General features: G+C 39.0%; 1 protein-coding gene across 2 annotated transcripts in view; it reads right to left on the bottom strand.

Annotated features, from left to right (window-relative positions):
* TrpRS (Tryptophanyl-tRNA synthetase) overlaps positions 1–25,631 on the bottom strand; it is an 84,744-nt gene that overhangs the window by 10,465 nt on the left and 48,648 nt on the right. Inside the window, exons 5-7 of one of the 2 annotated variants that reach the window (XM_067137581.2) lie at positions 18,681–18,854; positions 12,368–12,508; positions 8,902–9,079 (exon numbers count right to left, since the gene is read on the bottom strand). In XM_067137581.2, the coding sequence (XP_066993682.2) occupies positions 8,921–9,079; positions 12,368–12,508; positions 18,681–18,854 (474 nt within the window). In that variant the 3' untranslated portion in view covers positions 8,902–8,920. Of the gene's footprint in view, positions 1–6,934; positions 9,080–12,367; positions 12,509–18,680; positions 18,855–25,631 lie in introns of those variants that run through there. The other variant, XM_067137582.2, reaches the window with a different exon arrangement.

The following is a 25,631-nucleotide window of genomic DNA, read 5'->3' as shown; positions in this document are numbered from 1 at the left end:
AGCTATTTGAATAGGAAGATAATTAACAGAGCCTGAAATTGTTCTTTTTTTGAGATACAGTTATCAACAGAAAAGCTCATGTCCTACTCTTTTACGTCCTTACAACTTGGTCTTACTATGTTTCTTATTAATATCGTCTGTCAAATGCGTAATCTTATTGACAGAAACATAGAAATCTGTACAGTACCTGCGTCATATTATGATTACCAGTACGGTACGTGAAATACTGAACTTGAAGTATTGTACTTAAAGTACTAAAAGACAGTTGTCATAAATTACCTTCAGCGTTTTCTTTATTAAGAAAGTAATTACCGACACTGCGTTTCTAAAAGGTTACCCCAGTATGTTGACAAACACTGAATACCTCTTGAGTTGAGTGCATTAAATTATGAATGGTAACTGTTGTTATCCATTCATGTGGTATTTCTTTGAGTCCTAAGGCAAAAATATTCTGCACATACGCAACGAGAGTGATGTTCTTAGCTACTCTTAACTACTTTATTGATAACCCATGCCGCTATATACTACAAAGTGGTAGTGGTGATTATTGTTTTAAGAGGAAGTACAACTGGGCAACCATCCTCTATAAACACTAATCATAAGAAAACAAATGAAGGTATCGGCAAAAGAAAGATGAAGGCCACAAAGTGTGTGGAAATGAAAAACTTCCTAGGCCTCGAATGCCCTAATGCCATCGCCGTCGGAAAAGAACAAGTGTAATGATGATGATGATGATGATGCTTGTTATTTTAAGGGGCCTAACATCGAAGGTCATCGACCCAGTACAAGTGTTGACCAGGAGAGGTCGGATGGGCTAGAATAGGTGAGAGTCTGACACAAGTGAGTGAAAGCAATGTCAACATTCAGCTAAGGGCCTCGTAGTCACAACCCAAAATAGATTTCCCGTTGTGGGTGGGGACAATAGAATAACACCCACGGTATCCCCTGCCTGTCATAGAGGCTACTGAAAGGGGCGTCAGGAGCTCTTAACTAGGGAGCGTGGGTTGGCGACCACGGGGCTCTTAGCTGAGTCGTAACATTCATGCATATAATAATAATAATAATAATAATAATAATAATAATAATAATAATAATAATAATAATAATAATAATAATAATAATGGTTTATTTTAGGGACTACATTAGGATATTATGTTAGACTACGGTACGTTAAATTACAGTAGGTGGTTAGTGCGAGTGAAGCGAGTGTTGTGATCTTTAAGTATTTGTCCAGCCATAATGTACTCTAGAGAGCATTTAAGATGAATGATATTTAGCTTAAATAATAACTACAGTACCGTATAAGACTGCTATTAACAATGGTTGCGTTGATGGCAAGCTGAACACAAATTGTTGGTTTGAAGTGATAGGCCTATTGTTTGTCGTGATTGTAATTGGTAAATGAACAGGAACAAGCATTTCAAATGTAGGGTTATAAAGATACTGTCTGTAGTTTACATTAAAAGGAATAGAATGAAATGGCGTATTGCTTTTAGTGCCGGGAACGCCCGAGGACAAGTTCGGCTCGTCAAGTGAAGGTCTTTTGATATGACACCCGTAGGCGACCTGCGCGTCGTGATGAGGAAGAAATGATGATGAATACGACACATACACCCAGCCCCCGTACCAGCGAAATTAACCGGAATCGAACCCGGGACCCCTGACACCAAAGGCCAGCACGCTAACCATTTAGCCATGGAGCCGGAAACATGAAAGGGAAATTTTCATAAACATCAATACTACTATTACACATTTCCTGTTACTTTTCTTGTTTGTTTTGTCTTTCTTTGGGAGGTTTCCTATTGTATGTCAAAGACTTGGATGGATTAGGGACGTTGAAAATTGTTGGGATGGAGTTCCACTTGAGTAGTTTCCGTCCATCTTCCCTCTTAAATTCAAATTGCGATTCTTCAAAATGATGCTAGAAGAAAATATATAATAAGGCATATAAATATAAAACATCGTTCATATAAACATTCTATTATTCAGGAATAATACGAATGTATAACTTCACTAAACGCGCACAAGACGGAATTATCTGTAGGTTGCCATATGTCACGCCTACAGTTTTGTACCCACTGAGATCTTCTTTGCTTATCTCTCGGGAAGCGAAACAGTCTAATTCTGTCAGTTGTCTTACTTTGACAATATGGCGAGGTACAGTATCCCATTTTCCTTCAAAATACAAGTAATAACTCACATCATTACATCGGGCACGCCCACACAAGAACGATATTTAAGACCCAATATGGCCGCCACCGCAAAGGATTGTGGTAGCGTGACCAGACCTTCCTAGACAGACCTTGATAGTAGTTTTTTTTTGAAAAGGGTATACAAATTTTTTTCTTGTAGATGCTTGTTCTAGTTCCCTTGTTGATCCCACCTCTTTTAGTTCCTTGGGAAATGGGTCCCTTGTGTTCAATATTCACTCTTCCACATTTATTTTAATTTTTTTCTGTGTTTTGGTAGCATTTTGATTTTGTTGCTTCCTTGTTGTGATATGCCTTCCCATGGTGTCACTAGCCGGACACCATTTTGATATCATTTGTGTGTGAGGGGGCGTGTCAGAACTGAAAGTGCACAAGCTAAATGAACAATTGGAGTAAAACGACTAAAATAATTTGGACATACTACACGGATGAATAAAGAAAGAATGACATAACAGACACTGGAAGGACCGATGATAGGAAAGAGAGGCCAATGAAGACTAAAATTGTATTGGATGGTTTGGTGAAGAATAGTAGGAGACAATAGAACCTGGACTGGAGCACACTGCTGGATGAGGAACGGTGAACAGACAAAAAAATATGGAGAACCATATTTTCTCCATCCAGTGTCAGCTGGCAAACGGGAAACAATGACGATGATGGACTGCATACTAATTTTATACATTCTGTTTAGAATAACACCTTATCACCAGATGACCTTGACAATCACTACTGTACTCTTCATCTTCAGAAGGAACATCCAGAGTATTATAAAAATTCCAGTAACTGTCAAAGTTGTAAGATAAGGGACTTCGTTCATGAACTGTGCTCATGCTGTTTAATATCAAAGAAATAATCAAAATCATAACTTTCTTCAATCCTCTATCCTCTTGTTATTTGAGTAAAATGTTAACATGAAGCATTTTATTAGATACCATGCTGAACCAGTACTCCTTTTCCAGACGACCTCATACTTCCGACACTTCAGAAAGCAAGCACAGAAATACATCAGAATTTGATCAGTTGTAAAGCACTATAGTCATTGTTTAGTCGAGAAAATAGAGAGGGGAAAAAAGGAAACGAATCAAAGGACAACATAATAGGACTAGTGAGAGAGTGTGTGTAAGAGGAAAAGTGAGATTAAATTGGAAAGACACTACTCAAGATTTCTCTCAAGCTGAAGAGCTAGAACATCCGCTAAGGACACCTAGTTTAAGACACTGCATAGATCAGATTTGTCAATTCCGGTACTCTCATGCAAATGCCTTAAAATGTTTTATGATTACAATTGCTACTCTTAAAAAAATACCAATAGGATCCTTTGTTTCCTTCTGTGCCTCCTAAAACTTTTATTTTCATTTCTCAGTTTTGTTGACTTCTAACGTAGTGATTCTGACTGGCCCATTGGAAAGCAGAAAGTTAGTATAAATACTAACAAATGAAAGAACAGTTCAAGATAGTGCTTCAGAGATATTTCATACTTTTAATGTAACGTATCATTAGCTCATCATAAAATACTGAAAACTGTGAATTTGACTCTCATCACCAAACACAAATTTACAGAAATACAGGCAATTAATTGATTCTCCTCTTTATTTTTCCTTCATTCCATTTTCTTTCCTTTTTAACAACATATACCTATACATCTCATTATAGGGATATGGTTAAGGTATTTCTGAAGAGGTAACAACATGGAACTTACAACTTTAATAATTGATAGTACAAAAGAGGAGAAACACAGACAATAATATCTTAATATCATACAAGACAGGAAATAAAACTTTTGACCAAAGTTCCATACAGTCTATTGAATAACCATTACAATAAATACTTTAAAATAACATAATTTCTCAGTTAATGCACTTAACAATGTTCCAAACTAAGCATTCTAGCAAGGAATATTTTAACACAGACCTGGCATAAATACCATACTGACATACTCAATGAAATACATTCTTAATAAATTCACAACCATTACATTAATACACATTTCTGGAATATTGTACTGCATGTTGTATATAGAAAGTCCACATCTTACTATCTCAATAAAGCAGAGCCTAATAATCTACATACAAAGGAAGATGATTGCGCTCTGGGGCCTTCTAGCTAACTTCTGAGCTTGTTTGTCTTAACAGGCATAACCTGTAAATTCATATAAGTGAAAATCTTTTATTGCAGATTGGTAACAGTCAACAATCTTTCATGGGCCTAACAAAAAACACACCGCTAGCAAGGCCTTGGCCTGTCAAGACAATATCCTCAGCTGCATTGCTTGATTTTCTTAAATGGGCCTGCTGCCTCTTATATCAGACAGCTCACAAGGCATAGTGAACCTCATTCCAGCCCTCAATACAGAATTAAAATCTGTGGACTAGCCGGCAATCAAGCCTGGGACCTCCAGTAAGAGACAGGCATAGATAGAGCTGGCAATATCTGAGCCAAGAGTATGCGACTGGATAAGAACCAGTATATTCAACATTATATGGCCACTGGCAGTAAGCATAAAACATAAAAGAAAAAGTTATATTTCCACTAACAACCAGTAGTGTGAACAAGTTCTGGTGATAAGTTCTGGTCATGAGCCATCATTTACATTTGTTTGTTCCTTTCCTTTACTTAAAACCACATACAGTATTTATGGCGATTCCAGGTAGTAATAAGACAGTGATCTGCCTTGCTCCAGCAAGGAATAAACTCACCACTATAACTGATTTCCGTGAAGATACCACTGTATATGTTATCTTGGGGGTTAACCATTTTAAATAAAATAATGGTAATACATTTGAATATTACCACATGTCATGCAATATAAAATCAGATGCTAAATAGATGTAGAACATAGATCAGGCCTTGTACACTCGTAATCACAAGAATTCTGTGTGAAAAGGGAAACAGGTAACGTTTGGGCGTAGATTTTGGCCAAACCTGAGGATGAAGGAGAAGTCACAGGTGTTCGTCTTCCAGGAGGTGTGGCTTGTGACGTTACACACTCAGGGGTCACTCCCAACTCCATTTTTTTGGGAACTGAAGATGTTTCTATGATTAAACATTCTGGCTATACTGGCTTTTCCTAATCAAGGAAAAGAATTAATGAACTGTAATTTAATTGTGAAGAAGTGTGTACAATGTAGTCCCGCCCCAATATATGGCATTTAAGTGTTTGATCAGCGCTGACAATAACTCTATAGGAATGGTTTTTCAAACACCCTTGCGTCTCTGATTATCATAATTATTTAATGCCAGGTTATTTTTACTTTGGTTGGTCAGGACAAACATTATTATTATCATCACCATCATCATTTATTTCCAGTTATTTATTATTTATTTCCCCTCCGCATGTGTTTCGTTCATGCTAGATATCCCGTACTTCGCTCTCTCCACATCCCCTCCCACTTCAGATGTGTGCATGTGTTAGGCGTCTAATGGATGTGACCAATGAGAGAGAGTGTGTAAGCAGGTACTGGGTGGTTCTGAGGGCTGTACTGATTTCTTGCCTGAAATGAATATTTCTGGTCATGAGATGTTAAAGATCTCGAGTGTACAATATAGATCAAACTTGTAGAGGTATATCACGCTAAAGAGAAGTAATCACACAAAAAATGAACTGAGTAGTCTTCTAAAACCTACCTTCATCTACATTCATTTTGGTGTGCATTATTTGCATGGGTGCTGAATCACCATCATTTACTGTAACAGTGATGAATGAATTAAAAATTAAGAATTGACTGACCATGAAAGCAATGCGATAATAATCATTCTAACATTAAACGAATATTCTAATGGTAATTTTCATACAGTAAATCATCATCATCATCATCATCATCATCATCATCATTTGAACAGCTTCCAGCCTTTGACCAAATCAGATTACTACATGTGCCTCTCCAAAATCACTTACTTCCCACACTTTTGCTTTTTTTACTGTTGTTCAATTTGCTTGACACTCTTTTGTTCATTCCCCCCCACTTTCTCTGGTATCTTTCCTTCCATTTTCAAAATGAACATATTTCTTGACATTCTTTCTATAATTCTCTCCAGATGCCTATTACACTGTAACATAGGTCTTCTCTTATTTTACGCTGTACGGGTTTCTCCATCACTAATTTGTTTTGCTACTTGTTCAGTACTATCATTACAACTCTGCTCCTCAAAAAATTGATTCTGACAGGTATGTTATTGCTTTTCTCTTTCATTACTTAGATCTTGTACAAACTTCCCTTGCACTTCACTTTAAACTGAGGTTCTCACAATTTAGTTCTATGCTTTTCTACTCTGTTTATTTCCTTTCTGTTTCCTCAATCACACTTCCCAGATATTTACACATTTCTACTCTCAGTAATTTCCCTCAACCACATGTTATTCCAATATTTGGTCTATTCTTCCTGCATGTTGTGATGGCAACTGCACTGTTCTTTACAGAAACTTCAATCTGGCTCTAAAGGTTGTCCTCAGATTTTGAGAAGTCATCTGCATAATCCTCATTAAATATAATTCTGGAGTACTCTTTTTATGATTTAAAATTACAAATTTTGTATGGTATACTTTATTTTTTCATTACAATATTTTTTGGTATTAAGTGTACTTTGTCTTATAGACAACCTCTAGATTGCAGAGGTTTTACTATATAATTAATTAATTAATTAATTAATTAATAAATAAATAAATAAATAAATAAATAAATAAATAAATAAATAAATAAATAAATAAATAAATAAATAAATAAATACATATTTCCTCTTTCTCACAATCTCCCCCATACGATCAATTATCTACACACTGCTTATATATGACACTTCTCAATCCTCCTGGCACGCGCTCAAGTACTCGGTGTACGGCTATACAGAAGAGTACTTGGGTGAGACTGAACAAGAATGTTCTCTGCACAACTTTCACATAGCTCTCGTTTCTCTCATAAATATCCCTGACCCTTTGAACTATTCCCAGAATTCCTCTGCATACTAATGTACCAGACCTAAGTTCAAACAAACGATGAACCTACAAGCTATTTAAATCACCTGACTTTAATATCATTCAAGTTATTCTCCACTGTAATTTAACGTTTGTATATTTTGCATGAATGACAGGTTTGTCAACAATCTGTACAGTGAACAGTGATAAATTTTCGTCATACATAGTTAAATCTGGACTGTAAAGCTACAGTACATGATCATACTATGCTAGATGAGTGACATAGTGTATAGGCCCAACTGCAAGACAAATCAAAAATGACCTTTGATGAAGAAAGTACGATAATGAAACTAGAATCAATCCATTCGTAACAAAAATTTGTAATTATCATCACTGTGAAATGGGACATCACATTAAAGGGGTACATGTATTTACTAAAGATGCAAATCGTCATTGCACCTGTGAAAACTACTATGTGATAATATTTTTGGAAAAATACCGACCCGCAGCACATATATTACCAAGAGTGAGAATTCCCTAACAATATTTACACAATATTGAACCTTAGATGATAGAACCTTACCGTCCAAAGTTCTAAGCTAAAGTATTTCGCACAGTGATTTTTGCAGGCGCAATGATGAAATATTATTTAAGAAAGGTCCAGATATGCAACAGAAGAAGAATACTGTCAGTTTACTCAATCCATAACCCGAAACAATATAGGTTTACGTAAGTATCACAAAGCTAGTGATAACAAGTACATATCATATCTCTTGATGCAACTCTAATGGCTACTCTCACTCACCAAGCTTCCCTTCCACTCTACATTCCTCTATTGGAAAAAGTGAAAGGGTGATACAGAAAATGGAAAATCCTGATTATATCCCCTATCCAATCTCTCCCATTTTTTTAGCTGCTACAGCTGTCACTCATTTATTTCAAAACAATAAAATATTTTTCCATTGATTGATGAAGGCTGCGATACATATGCAACTTGTGAAGATCATTTCAGGTTATACCTCGGTGAAAACGTAAAATAACTTTAACATATATTGTCATAACAGTTAAAAAGAAATTTTAAAAGGGACAGGGAGAGACTGAAAATCCAAAGCCTGTTTCCAGTCACTCGACCGGGTCACGAATGGAATGAATGAAGCCCCAATCTAGTGGCAAGGATAGGAACTGTGCCGGCTGCCAAAGCCTTTCGCACTCCTTTGGGGCAATGATTAATGAATGACAGATGAAATGAAATGATATTGGAGAGTGTTGCTGGAATGAAATATGACAGGGAAAAGTGGAGTACCCAGGGAAAAACCTGTCCCGTCTCCGCTTTGTCCAGCACAAATCTCATATGGAGTGACCAGGATTTGAACCGAGGAACCCAGCAGTGAGAAGCTGGCGCGCTGCTGCCTGAGCCATGGAGGCTCCACAGGGAGACTAAAAAATAATTTTCCAGCTATTTAATTTATCCCAGTTAGCAACGAACATATTCTGGAATATGCAGTAGAATAACAGTCAACAAGAGACAAACGTCTGGTCAGACAAAGCAGCGTGAAACTTGTGAAAATGATTGGCCAGCTTAAGCTGTAACAAAGTGAGCACACATGCCACCCACAAGCCACCATACAAGCTCCTTCCTATTTTTTGGTGAAGGCAGTGACATATTATTCATACCTCTGCATTATGAAGCCAAAAGGCTTATTTTTCTTTTTAAGAATTTATCATTTGTAAAATCTCCTAAAATTTAATATCTTGTAACATATCATTTGGTGTTCACTTTTCTTACTAAAGTTTCAAACCAAGCCTCAACATCCAAATTTGAGTTTCCTTGGTGTCATGAAAGTCTGTAATACTTCATCTGTTACTTGAGCCCTTCGTTCCTGGTGTTTAGAAACAATAGGCTGCAAAACGTCGATCAGTTCTTTCTTCAGCTCCCCTGTCAGCAGTGCACCGCTGGTATAGTCCTATAATAAAATATGAATGGTTAGAAAACATAATTTACGAGAAATAAATTCCAGTTGAACAAACACAATTCACAATAAAAAACATAATATTAAGACATAGTTGCAAAAATTATAAACATATGTGCTAGCACAAGAAGAGGGCCTGCTATAGGAACCGTGGAATAAGCTAAATAGTTTATTTACTTATGCTTATCTCGTACCCTAAATTTTGTTAAGGAATTACGGGAGAGGAAGCATCCCCACATGCTTATATATCTTGCATGGGTTGGTCTTCAAGTGTCAATATTGCTTTTTGGATCATCATCCATAGACTGGTTTGTTGAAACTCTCCATGCCATCCTATCCTGTGCTAACAGTTTCATTTCTATGAACTACAACATCCCACATCTACTCTAATTCCTTTGTCATATTCATACCTTAGTCTACCCCAACCATACCACCTACACTTCTCTCAAGAATCAACAGAACAAATCCTCAGCGTCAATATGTGTCCTATCATTCTATCGCTTCTTCTGGTCAAATTTTGCCAAATCATTACACTCTCACCAATTCAAATCTCTTAATTCGTGATTTGATCTAGCTACATCACCTTGAAGCATTCTTCTGTAACACCACATATTAAAAACTTCCATTCTCTTTCTTTCTGAGCTAGTTAGTGTCCATATATTTCACTTCCATACAATGCATACTGGATGCAAAGAAGAAGAAGATATGGACAAATTCCAGGAGACACTGGAAATAAATAGTGTGGAAGAGACTGTCTAAGGAAACTTTAATGCAATGGTCAGATGCATCGGAAAAGGAAAAATTCCTATATACAGTGAATAAATTTTCCAGCTAACTCATTCTTGGTTGCCAGCATTTTGCTCCAGTGGGTCAATTTGAGCTCCTCAGTTGGTAACTAGCACACCTACCAAGACACGTGGCTAGTGCATATAGTGGAGGCCACTGAGTAGGCTACTTGGAGCCATTGAAAGTGCCAATGCACTTTAAGAGACCAGGTCTCTAATAAAAAAAGTCATAGCAAAATCTATGACATTACTAATGTTCTCAAGAAACTTAATATGAAAGTTTCTTTCAAGACAACCAACAACAATGCTCATTCTCTTGAATTTCTTTGATCCAAAGTCCCTAATATATAAGGATTAAATAAATAATTATAACATATAATTTACGGTACTGAGCAGGTGGGCCCACCAATATTTGTTAATAGTGTTAATACACATTCAATATAATCGCTGGAGTGCAAAAACATCAATAACGGGGAAAAAAATAACACACGCTTAATCGCTCATAACAACGGACGTATCAGTGGTAGGGTTCTCGCTATAACTAAGGATAATACACAAGAATTTTTGACAGAAAAAAGCTCCCATTATTACAACGGAGCCCTCGCTATATGCTGTACTTACTATAGCGGACTTCTACTGTATATTTTGCAAAATAACTCAACTTTATAATTACAGACCTTCATTAAAGCCTTTATCACACCCATACTTTTTTCCTTCAGTCCCCTGGAAAACGTATAAACAAAGTTTTACTGTATATCCCTTATACTCTGGTAAAATCTTCCTGCCATTTGCACCCTATTACTGATCTCTTGTGTTATAATCCCACCTTGTGACACTACACATCCAAAGTACTTCAGAGGCTCGTTGTTTAACTTTATTATGCTCTCCAGTCCTCTGTCTCCATGTCACCATTATGCTTTTATTCTTGTCTTTACTTATTTTCAAGCCCCAGTGTTCTATTAGTTCACTCGAAGTATCCAATGGAATTTGTACTGTATGTTCACTTTCATCCCATATCACAATATCATCAGCAAATAACCAAGCTCTAGTATCCTTTGGCTCGATCTTCCTTTTGAATTACTCCTGTACCTCATTACAGTGACAAACAAGAGAAGGGAAAACATACCTCCCTGTCTCGGTTGGAAAAAAACATATCAAGTGCTGATATATCATGTTGGATAGTTTCTCTTTGTGCACTTAATAGTAAGGTTTCTCGCTTAACGCATTCTCTTTCATAATACCAATATAATGGTCCGTTATTGGACATTATAAATTTTCCAGCTAACTCATACTTGGTTGCCTGCGTTTCGCCCCCGCGTGCTAAGTTGGGCTCGTCAGTTGGGACTTAGCACACCTCCCAAGACGCAAGGCTAGTGCATACTGTGGAGGCCACTGCATAGGCTACTTGAAGCCACCAGCAGTGCCAATGCACTATGAGAGCTATGATTCCCTGTATTATCTGATGACCAGGCAGACATCAATTTTTGGAGATGAGACATAGCTCTCATAGTGTATTGGCACTGCTGGTGGATTCAAGTAGCTTATGCAGTGGCCTCCACAGTATGCACTAGCCTTGCGTCTTGGGAGGTGTGCTAAGTCCCAACTGACGAGCCCAACTTAGCACACGAGGGCGAAACGCAGGCAACCAAGAATGAGTTAGCTGGAAAATTTATAATGTCCAATAATGGACCATTATATTGGTATTATAAATTTACTCATTCAGGACAAATATTTTAAGTTCCCTATGGGAATCAACATCTGTATTATCTAATGGCCAGGCAGACATCCATTTTTGGAGATGAGACATAGCTCTCATAGTGCATTGGCACTGCTGGTGGCTTCAAGTAGCCTATGCAGTGGCCTCCACATTATGCACTAGCCTTGCGTCTTGGGAGGTGTGCTAAGTCCCAACTGACAAGCCCAACTTAGCACATGAGAGCGAAACGCAGGCAACCAAGAATGAGTTAGCTGGAAAATTTATAATGTCCAATAACGGACCATTATATTGGTATTATAAATTTACTCATTCAGGACAAATATTTTAAGATCCCTATGGGAATCAACATCTGCATTCTCTTTCCTCGTCCCCTGCAGAAATGTACCAATGAGGTTTTACCCAATAAAGTTACCTATGAAATCCTTCCAGGTCTCTACAAAATTTAACAATACATCCCTATCACACTCCCAGCTTTTTTCCACCAATTGTCTCATCACAAATATCCATAATTCAGAAAACCAGCCAACAGACACAGAAATAAGAAGAGGACATAGTCTAAGCTGTATTTGCTGAATTAAGACAAAATATTGGAACAGAGTAACTTACTTAAGAGGCTTGACATGCACACAGCAGTAGAGAACAAAAGATGGAAATACTATGCATTCCTTGATACTATGCTCTTCACCACTAGTGTTTCCTTATACAGTTGATTTACTACCCTTTTCTGCCTTTAATATTGGGTAAGTTACAGAGTACTGCACAAACTTATGTATGACCTACCTTACGAATCTGCTCTAGTCGTTCATCATCTTCTAAGAAGAAAGTAAGGTATCGGTAAGATATATCAACATCACAGTTACCACCTTTTTCACGATGTTCTTCTATCGTAGCCTGACCCCCAGAAAAAGCATGCTTGTTAACCTAAAAATAAATTATACAAAATAGTTTTTATCAATACAGTCACAGGAATTCTATAGAAAATATATATTTGAGAAGATAATAACTTTGTTATTCATTGAGGTTTTGCCGATTAATGTACACTAATATCAACAGCTTGAATTCTTACTGAAATATAACATCATGAAAAATGGCAGTTCCTTTTTATTTTGGAGACAGGTAACCTTCCTTCACTATTCAAGAAGACCAAAGTAATATCGATCTTGAAACCCAACAAAGACCCTCTGAGAGTGGAAAGCTACAGACCCATTGCACTGCTAAGTGTTACTCTAAAGCTCCTGGAAAGACTAATATACAATAGGATCTCAGAAACCATCAATAATCTCCTTCCCACAGAACAAGCTGGCTTCAGACCTGGAAGAAATTGCGCTGACCAAATTTTTGCATTGACCTCTCATATTGAAAATGGATTTGAGAATCGGAAGATTAGTATGGCTGTCTTCTTAGACTTATCAGCAGCCTATGATACTGTCTGGCGAGAAGGGCTTCTGCTAAAACTTATCTCTGCCATCCCCTGTGTCAAGCTTACAAATATCATTGGCAATATGATTAGCAACAGAAACTTTCAGATCTTTTCGGATGATGCAGTAAGCAAAACCTACAAACTGAATGATGGACTTCCACAAGGATCTGTTCTGGCACCCTTACTTTTCAACCTCTATACTGCTGACTTACCAGCAACTAAGTCCAGGAAATTTATTTACGCAGATGATATACTACTGGTTAGCCAAACACCAAGTTTTCCAGAAGCTGAACAAATTCTTACAGCAGATCTAGAAAAGCTAGATACATACTTCCAAAAGTGGTGTCTCCGTCCAAATCTCCAAAAGACTGTTGTATCTGTGTTTCATCTCAGAAATAAATTTGCCAACTACAAGCCTTCAATAACATTCAGAAATCAATCCTTACAACACTGTCCCTTCCCAAAATATTTAGGTGTCACATTAGACAGATCCCTAACATATAAACATCATATTAACAACACAGCCGCCAAGATTAAAAGTCGGAATAATATTCTTCAAAAATTAGCCGGCACATCTTGGGGCGCAAACAACCAAGTGTTGAGATCTACTGCTCTAGCTCTTTGCTATTCAGTTGCTGAATACTGCGCTTCAATTTGGTTGAACAGTGCTCATACTGCGAAGATTGATGCTCAACTAAATCAAACAATGCGCATCATAACCGGTTGTATTCGCTCTACAAACGTGGCCTGGCTGCCTACACTCAGTAATATTCCTCCGCCTTGCTTAAGAAGGTCTGAAGCTCTTCTAAAACTGTGGAAGAAGACCAGCCAGGACTCCAACCTCCCCGTTCACCAGGATATTACTCAACCTGCCCCTCCTCGACTTAAGTCTAGATCTCCACCCTGGCGCACTGCACTTACACTGGAAGAATCTGGGTTCTCCATCACGAACGCCTGGTTACACCAATGGCAGCAGTCTTCTGTTCCCAATCAACATCTTGTGACTCTACCTCATGTTCAACCTCCTGGATTCCATCTACCCAGACGTCAATGGAGGACTCTAAACAGGATAAGAGTCAATCAAGGAAGATGCGGCTATACGCTTTATAAATGGGGCTGGCAGAAGTCTTCTGGGTGTGATTGTGGAGCTACCTCACAGACCATCCACCACGTAATTGCCGAGTGTCCACGGAGAGCATTTCAAGGTCCTTTGGAGGACATTCATAACGCAACTGAGGAGGCCTTGAAATGGATCAATGGACTTGATTTGGAACTATAGGCTTCTGCTTGTATATATTGTGTATATATTGTATACTTATTTATATAATCTATCTGTGCACATCATACGATAAATAAATAAATAATTACATAAGGTTATGAAAAATATTGTGAAACTGAATGGAATGGTTGCTATATTTTGATTCTTAGCAAGCAACCTAATACTTGAAAAAGAAGTGCACACATCAAGCTCTATGAGTGCCTGACTAAAGAAGGTACATGAACATATATTTCTATTTGGAATTGCTTTCTATATATTATGGAAGGTTCCAGATATTATGCCAGTTCCTATTACATTATGATTCCTCAATCTAATCTGAGGAAAGTACCTATTTAAGTGAATAATCCCCACACCCTAATTTTAAAAGATGGAATTTTGAAACAAATGTGTTTTTTGTGTAGCTTTGTTACAGATTAAATTCCAACTAATACTGAAACCGAACAAACTTTCCACCCACTACTCATCAACTTAACTAACATAAATTTTGAAGAAAAAGAATTCCAGTTTTTTAATGAAAATCCACAGCCTGTTTCCAGTCTATTGACGGGGTCAGGAATGGAATGAATGAAGCACCCATCTAGCGGCGAGGATAGGAATTGTGCCGGCTGCCGAAGCCTGTCGCACTCCTCTGGGGCAATTATTAATTACTGATAGATGGAATAAAATGATATTGGAGAGTGTTGCTGGAATTAAAGATGACGGGGGAAACTGGAGTACCCGGAGAAAAACCTGTCCCACCTCCACTTTACCCAGCACAAATCTCACATAGAGTGACCGGAATTTAAACCACGGAACCCAGAGGCGAGAGGCCGGCGTGCTGCCACCTGAGCCACAGAGTTTCCCACTTTCTTATTAAAAGTCCAAAACACAATTGGCCAAGCTTCTACCAAACAAAACACCTTTGCAGAAATAGAACACGTTATTTAAAAAATACCAAAAGATATACAAAAAATAAAATAAGATATGTCAAGAAAAAACTTCCAGAACTCTTCAAAAACCAAACAAAACCTCATCTACCAACCAAATAATTAAAAACTTAAAACAAAAAATCCATGATAATAATTACTAAAGTGGATAAAGACAAGGTTGAAAAAAACAATTATTCTTTTCAGACAACCCCTTCACTAATTAATAAAGATCCTACAAATACTTGTACAATACAGAAAAAACCCAAAGTTACTAAAAAGCAAACTTTATCCTCAATTACAGTGAAGTATCTAAGCTAGTTAAGACGAATCCCAGATTACCAGTAGCAAGAGCTCAACCCAAAATACACAAAGATGGAATTCTTATAAGACCAAAAATTAACTTAGAAACAGCCCCACTTACAAATTATCACAATTCATCCACAATTTTTTTCAGAAATATTATACTTTGCAAAGTAGGACATCAATACAAAAGATAATAGAATTCTGCAATGCTACAAAGAGAATTAAACTAAAACTTTCATATACTATAAATTCACTTGACGTTACAAAAAAGAAACTATTAACATAATCAGGAAAAAACTTATAACATTTTAAAAAATGTTAAAAAGCAAACTAAGCAACCATGAAATAGAAGAAAAATAGAAGAATTTAAGACTTTCCTTAACAATAATTGCTTCCTTCAACAATAAAATACGAGGGCTGTAAATAAAGTAGTGGCAAAGATTGACGTTGTGAATGGTCTCATTTCTGTAGACCATCGATGGAATGTCTGGGAATTATCGATAAAGGTTGGTCTCAGTCATCAAACGGTGTGACACATACTCACAAAATGTCTTAACACAAGAAAAATAGCATTCTGTTGGGTTCCGCATCAATTCACCGACGTACAGAAATGGCACCAGTATGCACAGGCTGACATCAACCTGGACATATACCACAACAAAGGAGACCCATTTCTGCAGCGTATTATAGCCATAGATGAGACGTGGACATAAGCCTGAATTAAAGTGTCAATCGAATCACTATGTCCACAGAAATTTTGACAGGAACCCAGTCAGGTAAAGCTTATGCCGATTGTGGCAAAATGACTATGAGGGTGCTATTCTTACATATGCCGTGCCCGAAGGACAAACCAACGATAGTGACTACTATTACAGATTTCTGGAGCAACATCTGTGTCCGGCTATGCGGCGCAACACCAATGAATATAGGGAGAGATAAACTTTTTCCAGTTTTATATGATACGAACTGTGATCTGTTACTGAGATAAGTCTTAAACCAGTTCATTGCTACACCTCTTGCTCCTGCTTCTTGCACCTTGTTACTACATATTGTTTAATACTTGAAACTGGCTCTCCTGCTGGATTTTTTGCAGCTTGCCTTCAACTAGTGAATTTTGGAAACAGTCAAAGTCACAAGGACTCATGTCTGGTGAGTACGGAGGGTCTTCCAAGACCACCCAATGCCACTGTTGCAATGAGAGCTTGACATTGTTTGCGACATGCCAATTGTTTCACAATAAACATGGACTGATGAAGGGCGCCGGTATTAATGTGGTGCCCCTCACTAAGTGGAACTAATCACAGGCAACGTATACCCATGGTGTTGCTCACAAAGTGCTACTAATCATAGGCAATGTACCCCCACGGTGTATGACACATTACGGTAACAACTACAGGTAATAGAAACCCACAGTATTCGTCACATAATGGAACTACTCAGGTAGCGCACACCCATGGTTTTCGCACATGATGGTACTGACCACGGGTGCCAGCCAAACCCGTGGTTTGTCTCACATAGTGGTACTAATCACAAGCAATGTACACCCATGGTGTTTCTCGTAAAGTTGTACTACTCATAGGTAGCGCAGATCTATTCTGAACCCAGGGGAGTCAAACACTTGCAAGATTACAATTATTGTGTCCACCTTTTCAATACAAATATATATTTTTAGTGATTAAATTCTACATGAATTAAAAACACCAGTTAGGGACATGTTTCGCCCTAGTTATGGACATCTTCAACCTAATACTAAATCTTAAGGTCAAGAATTAAAACTATTGACTGAGATTTATCACAATTTGAGAAACCCATTTCATGCTGTGATCAATCCAATCTACAATTTGATTGTCTAGTCATTATAAAATAAATTAATTCATTGTTCGTAAATTCTGGCAAAGTTAATGTACATACTGTACATATTGTAACTATGTAAAAAGCATAAGACCATTGTATTTAGTATTAAGTTTACTACTAAGTTCCGATGTATATATTACATCGAACCCGGAACCCTCTGAACCGAAGGCCAATATGCTGACCGTTCAGCCAACGAGTCGGACACGAAATGACATGAAATGACAAATTAAAAGTCCAAAAACATCCACTGACCACAATTCAAAATGTGAGGACGAAGAATGAATGGATATAATAAGTTATTACACGTTTCCCTTTTCAGGTATTTTCCAATTTTATTAATTCTACATTAGTTTCAACAGACTGAAAAACTTCACGGTAATAGATTAGAGCAATTGTGATGTCTCGTATAAAAGTATTGACAGAAATATAGGGTACAGTATGTAGTATTCCCAATAAATTCACTCTTCATAAAATGACATTCCGTTGTCACAAGCAATCTTTATCATCATCAATTTTCCGCTCCAGCAAGCCAGGTGTGGGTGTTGACGAGCCTCTTCCAGTTCGTCCTGTCCATATACAGCTGATGTTCTACCTTTTGTTGCCAATTTACATCACGTTTGGCAAGGTCTTTGAAAATTTGCTTCTCCCAACTATCACAAGGCCTCCCTCTGGGCCTCTTACCAACAACATTCCTTTCATAGTATGCTCTTGGGGTTCTAAATGGAATCATCCTTCTCATATGTCCATACCACCGTAATCTGCTTAATTTTAAGGTTTCCAACAGGCTCCTGTCCAATCCAGGTTGTTGCCAAATACCTTCATTCCTTATTTTGTGTCTCGTCTTTTGGAGACATGACCGAAAGACCTTCATTTCAGTGGCCTGTAGGCAACTTTGTGCCGATTTAGTCAACGTTGCTGCTTCCAGTCAGTATGTTAGAATTGGTACAAGATATGTTTTGTACGGTGTGAACTTGCAAGCTTGGGAAATGAGTCATCCCAAATGAATTGACGAACGGAAGAAGCGGCCATGGCCTTAATTAAGGTACAGTCCCAGCATTTGCTTGGTGTGAAAATGGGAAACCACGGAAAACCCTCTTCAGGGCTGCCGACAGTGGGGATCGAACCCACTATCCCCCCGGATGGAAGCTCACAGCTGCGTGTCCTAACCGCATGGAGAATCATGCTTATTTCTTAAATGAACTTAAAGCTGAAAAAACAAAAAGAAACCTACCCAGCATAAATCTACATTACATTAAGAGTCAAATAACATAAGCAAATTTTTCTGAGTACTGCATGATTAAACCAGATATTCAACTCTTTCTGCCATACCTTGTTCTTAATTTGTTTAGGAGTATCGGTCAGGAAGATAGACGTATTTGGATCACTAGCAGACATCTTAGTTTGAGCTCCCTGCAAAGCAGGAAAGAATGAAGAGTGTAATAGAGCAGGTTTATGGTAGCCTAGTCTTGGAGCAACATCTCGAGTCATACGAAAGTATGGATCCTGGAACAGAAATATATTGTTGATTTTTCACTTGCAAGTAAATTGTAAATCAACAAAAAGAACTAAATTATGAATGAAAATGTAAATATTTATAATACCAACATAAAAAAATAGCTAGTGATTTGAAAGCAATACTGTTATGAAGTAAAATCTGTAAATAAATTATTGACGAAGCTGACAGCGAAAAATAATGCCATTTTATCATTAATATACGGTAACATGTTTCCCCCACACTTCTGAGGACTGTAATGAAATGAAATGTCGTATGGCTTTTAGTGCCGGGATATCCCAGAACGGGTTCGGCTCCCCAGGTGCAGGTCTTTCTATTTGACGCCTGTAGGCGACCTGCGCGTTGTGATGAGGATGAAATGATGATGATGATAACACATACACCCAGCCCCCGGGCCATTGGAATTAACCAATTAAGGTTAAAATCCCCGACCCGGCCAGGAATCGAACCCGGGACCCTCTGAACCGAAGGCCAGTACGCTGACCGTTCAGCCAACGAGTCGGACTCCGAGGACTGTGATACTCCACGACACCTTCTGAGAGACCTCCATGTTATTCTCTCTTGTGCTCTTCCACAAGTGAAATTCTTGATCGCTTCACTCCATTATAAAGAGCTCTTCACTGAGGTGTTCCATATTTCTCCCCCTGTATGGGCAATGTCCATTATTCCAGTGTTCTTAGATTACATTCCCAGCAATGAGTTTGTGCTTAATTCCTTTTATTCAATGACTGTATTCCCAAATAACTTGTTCTCTTGCGGGCTTGAGCCTCACATGCAGATTATACGCAGTTCAAAAAAATTGGGGAACATGTTTTTGAACATGTGCCATGCTCCACAAATCAATACCTCACAACCAGGTATATTACCAACTAAACCTTTATTCTCTACCGTTGAAATATACAAAAGAACACTGATGGATTCGCATTCAATTTCAGAAGTGTAAAACAGATACTGAAGGTTTCCACCTATTCAATACTGTTTGTTGTAACCTTAAAAAAATGACATATATTTGTTGAAACTAGTTTCGGTCTTACAGAGACCATCATCAATCAAAATGCAAAGTAAAGGCAAGACATAAATAAATAAATAAATAAATAAATAAATAAATAAATAAATAAATAAATAAATACACTGACTGACAGAGCAAATGCAACACCAAGAAGGAGTGGTTCGAAAGGGATGAAAGTTGGGGAAAAAACAGAGACGGCACGGACGAATAATTGATGTTTATTTCAAACCGATATGCAGGTTACACAATGCGCACAGCATCGACTCAGTAGGATGTAGGACCACCGCGAGCGGCGATGCACGCAGAAACACGTCGAGGTACAGAGTCAATAAGAGTGCGGATGGTGTCCTGAGGGATGGTTCTCCATTCTCTGTCAACCATTTGCCACAGTTGGTCGTCTGTACGAGGCTGGGGCAGAGTTTGCAAACGGCGTCCAATGAGATCCAACACGTGTTCGATTGGTGAGAGATCCGGAGAGTACGCTGGCCATGGAAGCATCTGTACACCTCGTAGAGCCTGTTGGGAGATGCGAGCAGTGTGTGGGCTGGCATTATCCTGCTGAAACAGAGCATTGGGCAGCCCCTGAAGGTACGGGAGTGCCACTGGCCGCAGCACATGCTGCACGTAGCGGTGGGCATTTAACGTGTCTTGAATACGCACTAGAGGTGACGTGGAATCATACGCAATAGCGCCCCAAACCATGATGCCGCTTTGTCTAGCGGTAGGGCGCTCCACAGTTACTGCCGGATTTGACCTTTCTCCACGCCGACGCCACACTCGTCTGCGGTGACTATCAGTGACAGAACAGAAGCGTGACTCATCGGAGAACACGACGTTCCGCCATTCCCTCATCCAAGTCGCTCTAGCCCGGCACCATGCCAGGCGTGCACGTCTATGCTGTGGAGTCAATGGTAGTCTTCTGAGCGGACGCCGGGAGTGCAGGCCTCCTTCAACCAATCGACGGGAAATTGTTCTGGTCGATATTGGAACAGCTAGGGTGTCTTGCACATGCTGAAGAATGGCGGTTGACGTGGCGTGCGGGGCTGCCACCGCCTGGCGGCGGATGCGCCGATCCTCGCGTGCTGACGTCACTCGGGCTGCGCCTGGACCCCTCGCACGTGCCACATGTCCCTGCGCCAACCATCTTCGCCACAGGCGCTGCACCGTGGACACATCCCTATGGGTATCGGCTGCGATTTGACGAAGCGACCAACCTGCCCTTCTCAGACCGATCACCATACCCCTCGTAAAGTCGTCTGTCTGCTGGAAATGCCTCCGTTGACGGCGGCCTGGCATTCTTAGCTATACACGTGTCCTGTGGCACACGACAACACGTTCTACAATGACTGTCGGCTGAGAAATCACGGTACGAAGTGGGCCATTCGCCAACGCCGTGTCCCATTTATCGTTCGCTACGTGCGCAGCACAGCGGCGCATTTCACATCATGAGCATACCTCAGTGACGTCAGTCTACCCTGCAATTGGCATAAAGTTCTGACCACTCCTTCTTGGTGTTGCATTTGCTCTGTCAGTCAGTGTAAATAAATAAATAAATAAATAAATAAATAAATAAATAAATAAATAAATAAATAAATAAATAATATATATGAAGCAAGCATGAAATTTAAGACAAGTAAAAATTTTTAAAACACTCATCACAATCACATGTCCTATGCAAGCTCTCAGTTTTCCTCCAATTGGAAAACCACACCTCACAGACCAGGTGAAACACTAAAATATCAGCACTAGATGAGTCTTCTAGAACTCAGCTCAACTGAAACAAGTGTGAACACAATGATGTTGAAGGGGAAAAAAAGTGGAAATGTCTAAATAGGGGCATAAACTAAGTGATAACAGTCCTCCAGGGTGGATTTTTATCACAGTCGGAGAGCTTCAGTATGGTGTATGCCTCCATGAGCACTTATCACAGCTTGGCACCTACGTGGTATGCTCCGTATAAGTCGACGGAGGTCACGTTGCAATATCAGGTCCTATTCTTCAATGAGAGCCTGTTCGAGGTGTTGGAGAGTCTGTGGTAGAACAGGACGTCCATGAACACTTCTGTCAAGCCTGTCCCACACATGTTCGATAGAATTAAGGTCGGGACTCACTGCTGGCAATTCCATCTCTTAAATATCCAGTTCCTGCAAGACAGCTCTGGTGATGCGCACTACATGAACCCTGGCATTGCACTGTATGCAGCAACTAACACATGCTGTAGCAGTATCTGCTCGATGTACCCCGCAGCACTAAGATTACCACGAACGACGACAAGATCCATACGACCATCAATACTGATGCCACCCCACACATCACAGCCTTCCTGGACAACATTTGGCATGTACTGCTCACCACGGCGTCTCCATACACGTTGACGTTCATCACGCTGTGTCAGGGGAAATCTGGACTCGTGTGTGAACAACACAGGTCTCCATTGGCGAAGATGCCAGTTGACGTGGGTACGGGCAAACAGAAGGCGAGCTGCGCGATGTTCCTGCGTTAAATGGAGCACTAGAACAGGACATCTGGGTCGTAAGGACACTTCTCTGAACCTGTTCCTTACTGTCTGGCCAGACACCGTGACTCCCCTGACGTTCCTGAGGTCTTGTTGCAGTTTTTGGCAGTTGCTGAATGACACCACAATGCACAGATGGTCAGATATCGGTCATCCTGTGGGGTTGTCATGCATCCAGGACCGTGTCCAACCCTCCTTGTGAACTGGCCTGTCTCACTGTAGTGATTCCACAAGCGTTGAATAACTGACGGAGAGACATTTGAGATCCGCAGCAACACGACGAAAAGTCCATCCTTCCTGGATCAAAGTGACGACCTTTGCGACTTCAACCTCGTTAAGATGTCTCATGGGATATGCTGGTTTACGTACAACATGCTCAAATGACCACAGTAGTTTGTGTACCTCACAACAACACATGGACGCACTGCTATTCACTTTGCTTTGAGGGGTCACCTGACAATTTAATGCAAGGCTATGCCTACAGATGGAGTATAACTTCGATTTGACATACTCTGAGTAGCTAAGGTCTCAAGGCATGCTGTATGACCATTGAAACCCCATCTACCAAATTAACGTTCACATACCAAACGTTACAAAACATGTTCTCCTAATTTTTTTTGAACTGTGTATAACAGGTAGTTTCCATCTCCTTCCTGTACGGTATGCATTCTAGGTTGCTCTTTAGAATTCTCATTTTGCTGAAGCACTTCTTCACAGATGCATGTCCTGCTAGGAGTGCTACTATCAATCTTAACTGAGTCCAACAATACTTAACAAGTGTTTCAGTTATTTTCTAACAGTCTATGGTCCTTTAAAACAAGAAAACTTTATTAACAATCCTCCTGTTTGATACGTATTACCATCTATTAAGACAGAGTTGCTTCACCCAAACGCGTTTCAACTCATTTTTGAGCCATCGTCAGTGGGTAATGCATAAAATTACAAAGACATATTGCTAATATTGTGTTACACTTAAAATATAATTTATAAAATGCTGTACGAGTTCTAAAACAGTCTATTTCTTGTGTAGTCATGGTTGATGTAGCTCTTAAAACATGTAATAATGTGAGGTTAGTGGGCCTCTTACCTAAAAATTAATGCCTGATATACACATAGATTGTTCGTTTTCAATATGTCACTGGCATCGGGGATTCTAGCTGATATATATATCACATCATTTAGAGCAATTTTACATCACTGGAAAAATCAATGGCATAAGACAGTGAACACGTAATGCTGATACCTTCACTATCCTAGACCTACACACCACGAACAGTGACGTAGTACTCGTCATCATCATCTTCCTTCCTAGTACTGGGCCATGTGTCCCGTTACGGTCTTGCATTTTCTCTCCATCTCTTCATTGGACGTCCTACAGATCTTTTTTCTCTGGGTTGGTATCGAAGACTCTCTTTTGGCAATCTGCCAGGTTCCACCCTTTGTATATGACGTTTCCAGCTTTCGTGATAACTGTAGATATAGTCAGTTATCGGTTATTTTTTCAGTTCTTTCAGCACCTCTTCATTCATTTTATGGTCCCATTTTGTATACCCTGCTGTACGATGCATGAATGTCATTTCATGTGCTGTAATTCAAGACAAGTCGTCGTCTTTTTTTTTTTCTTTACGTCGCACTGACACAGATATGTCTTATGGCGACGATGGGATACGAAAGGCCTAGGAAGCGGAAGGAAGCAGCTGTGGCCTTAATTAAGGTACAGCCCCGGCATTTGCCTGGTGCAAAAATGGGAAACCACGGAAAACCATCTTCAGGGCTGCCGACAGTGGGGCTCGAACCCACTACCTCTTGATTACTGGACACTGGCCGCACTTAAGCGACTGTAGCTATAGACAAGTCTTGAGATCTTAACGTCCATGCCTCAGACCCGTAACAAAGTGTTGGTTTAGCTAGTGTATTATAAAGATGCAATCGAGTATGTTTCTGAACAAGTGATGATTTCATGATGTTGTTTATTATTCCTGTAGTTTTTGTGTATTTAGTAATTTTTTCTGGTACCTAATTCTTATTGGTATGATAAGTTGTACCTGAGATAACTGAACACATTTACTCTTTCCAATATTGTATTATCTAAACATATTTTACTAGGAAATGGTTCTCTTCCCATGAAGGCCATTATTTTTCTTTTCTGTTGAAATAATCATATTAAAATCTGAGGAAACATTTTTTAGATTGAAAACTAATCTCTGTAGGTCATCTTCCGTCGTAGCAAGCAACGCAACATTGTCAGCATATAATGTGACGTCTAGGTGTTCAGTGTAGAAAGAATTAAGGAAGGCCCAGTATTCCCTAAAAGAGTTAAAAGGAGATGACCTGCAATTATATTGGCAGCTAAACGGATAGCTAATGTACCTGGGCGAATAATATTTCTGATAGTTTCAATACAAACCATAAAAGGTATAACAAGGCGTCTATTTATTGATATTGATCCATGGCGTCCTTGTTTCCAAGTTTCCATTATTGCATTCATATAGGTTATAAAAAGTAGAAGGGAGAGTCCGCAGCCTTGTCTTACACCACCATTTATTGAATTCCACGCGGTCTGGTTCTTGTTCAATTTTATAGAAATAAAGATTGGATTTGTAGATGCTGTAGATATTGTTAATAATCTGTTGAGAGACATTCTTGTTTTAGAATTTCAAGCAATTTGTTTCTGTTTACTCGGTCAAAGGCCTTTTTAAAGTCCACAAATGCAATGTGTGTTTCCGAATTGAATTCTCTATGTTTTTCTATTAAGATCTTCATAGTGAAATATGCATCAGTGCAGGAGCGCCCTTTACGGAAACCTTGTTGTTCATTCCAGCCATTTTATCTTCATAATGTTGCTGCAACTTATCTTTAATGATATTTGCATATATTTTATAACCTGAGTTAACAATGCTGATTCATCTGTAATTTTTACGTTTCTTTATGTCACCTTTTTTGTTTATGAAGAGGGATAACCTATTGCCTTCTGCCAACTTTCTGGTGGATTGTCTCAATTCCAAATTTGATTTTAAAAGCTGAGAAATCTTTGTTTGAAAGTTTTACTTGAATATTTGAACAGTTCAGCATGTATTGCATCCTCTCCAGGTGCCTTACCATTCCTTAGTTTCTTCAAAGTTTGATCTAGGCCTTCTAATGTTAGAGATTCCAATGTATTGTTGTTAGATATTGGCAAAGTTAACATTTCATTTTTTGAACTTATCTAGAGTGTTTGAAAATAATTAAGCCAGTCATTTGGTG

Source organism: Anabrus simplex, chromosome 1 (assembly GCF_040414725.1).
Source record: "Anabrus simplex isolate iqAnaSimp1 chromosome 1, ASM4041472v1, whole genome shotgun sequence".
NCBI lineage: Eukaryota > Metazoa > Arthropoda > Insecta > Orthoptera > Tettigoniidae > Anabrus > Anabrus simplex.
Note: the sequence above shows the minus strand (reverse complement) of the source record. Positions and strands in the feature narration are given on the sequence as shown.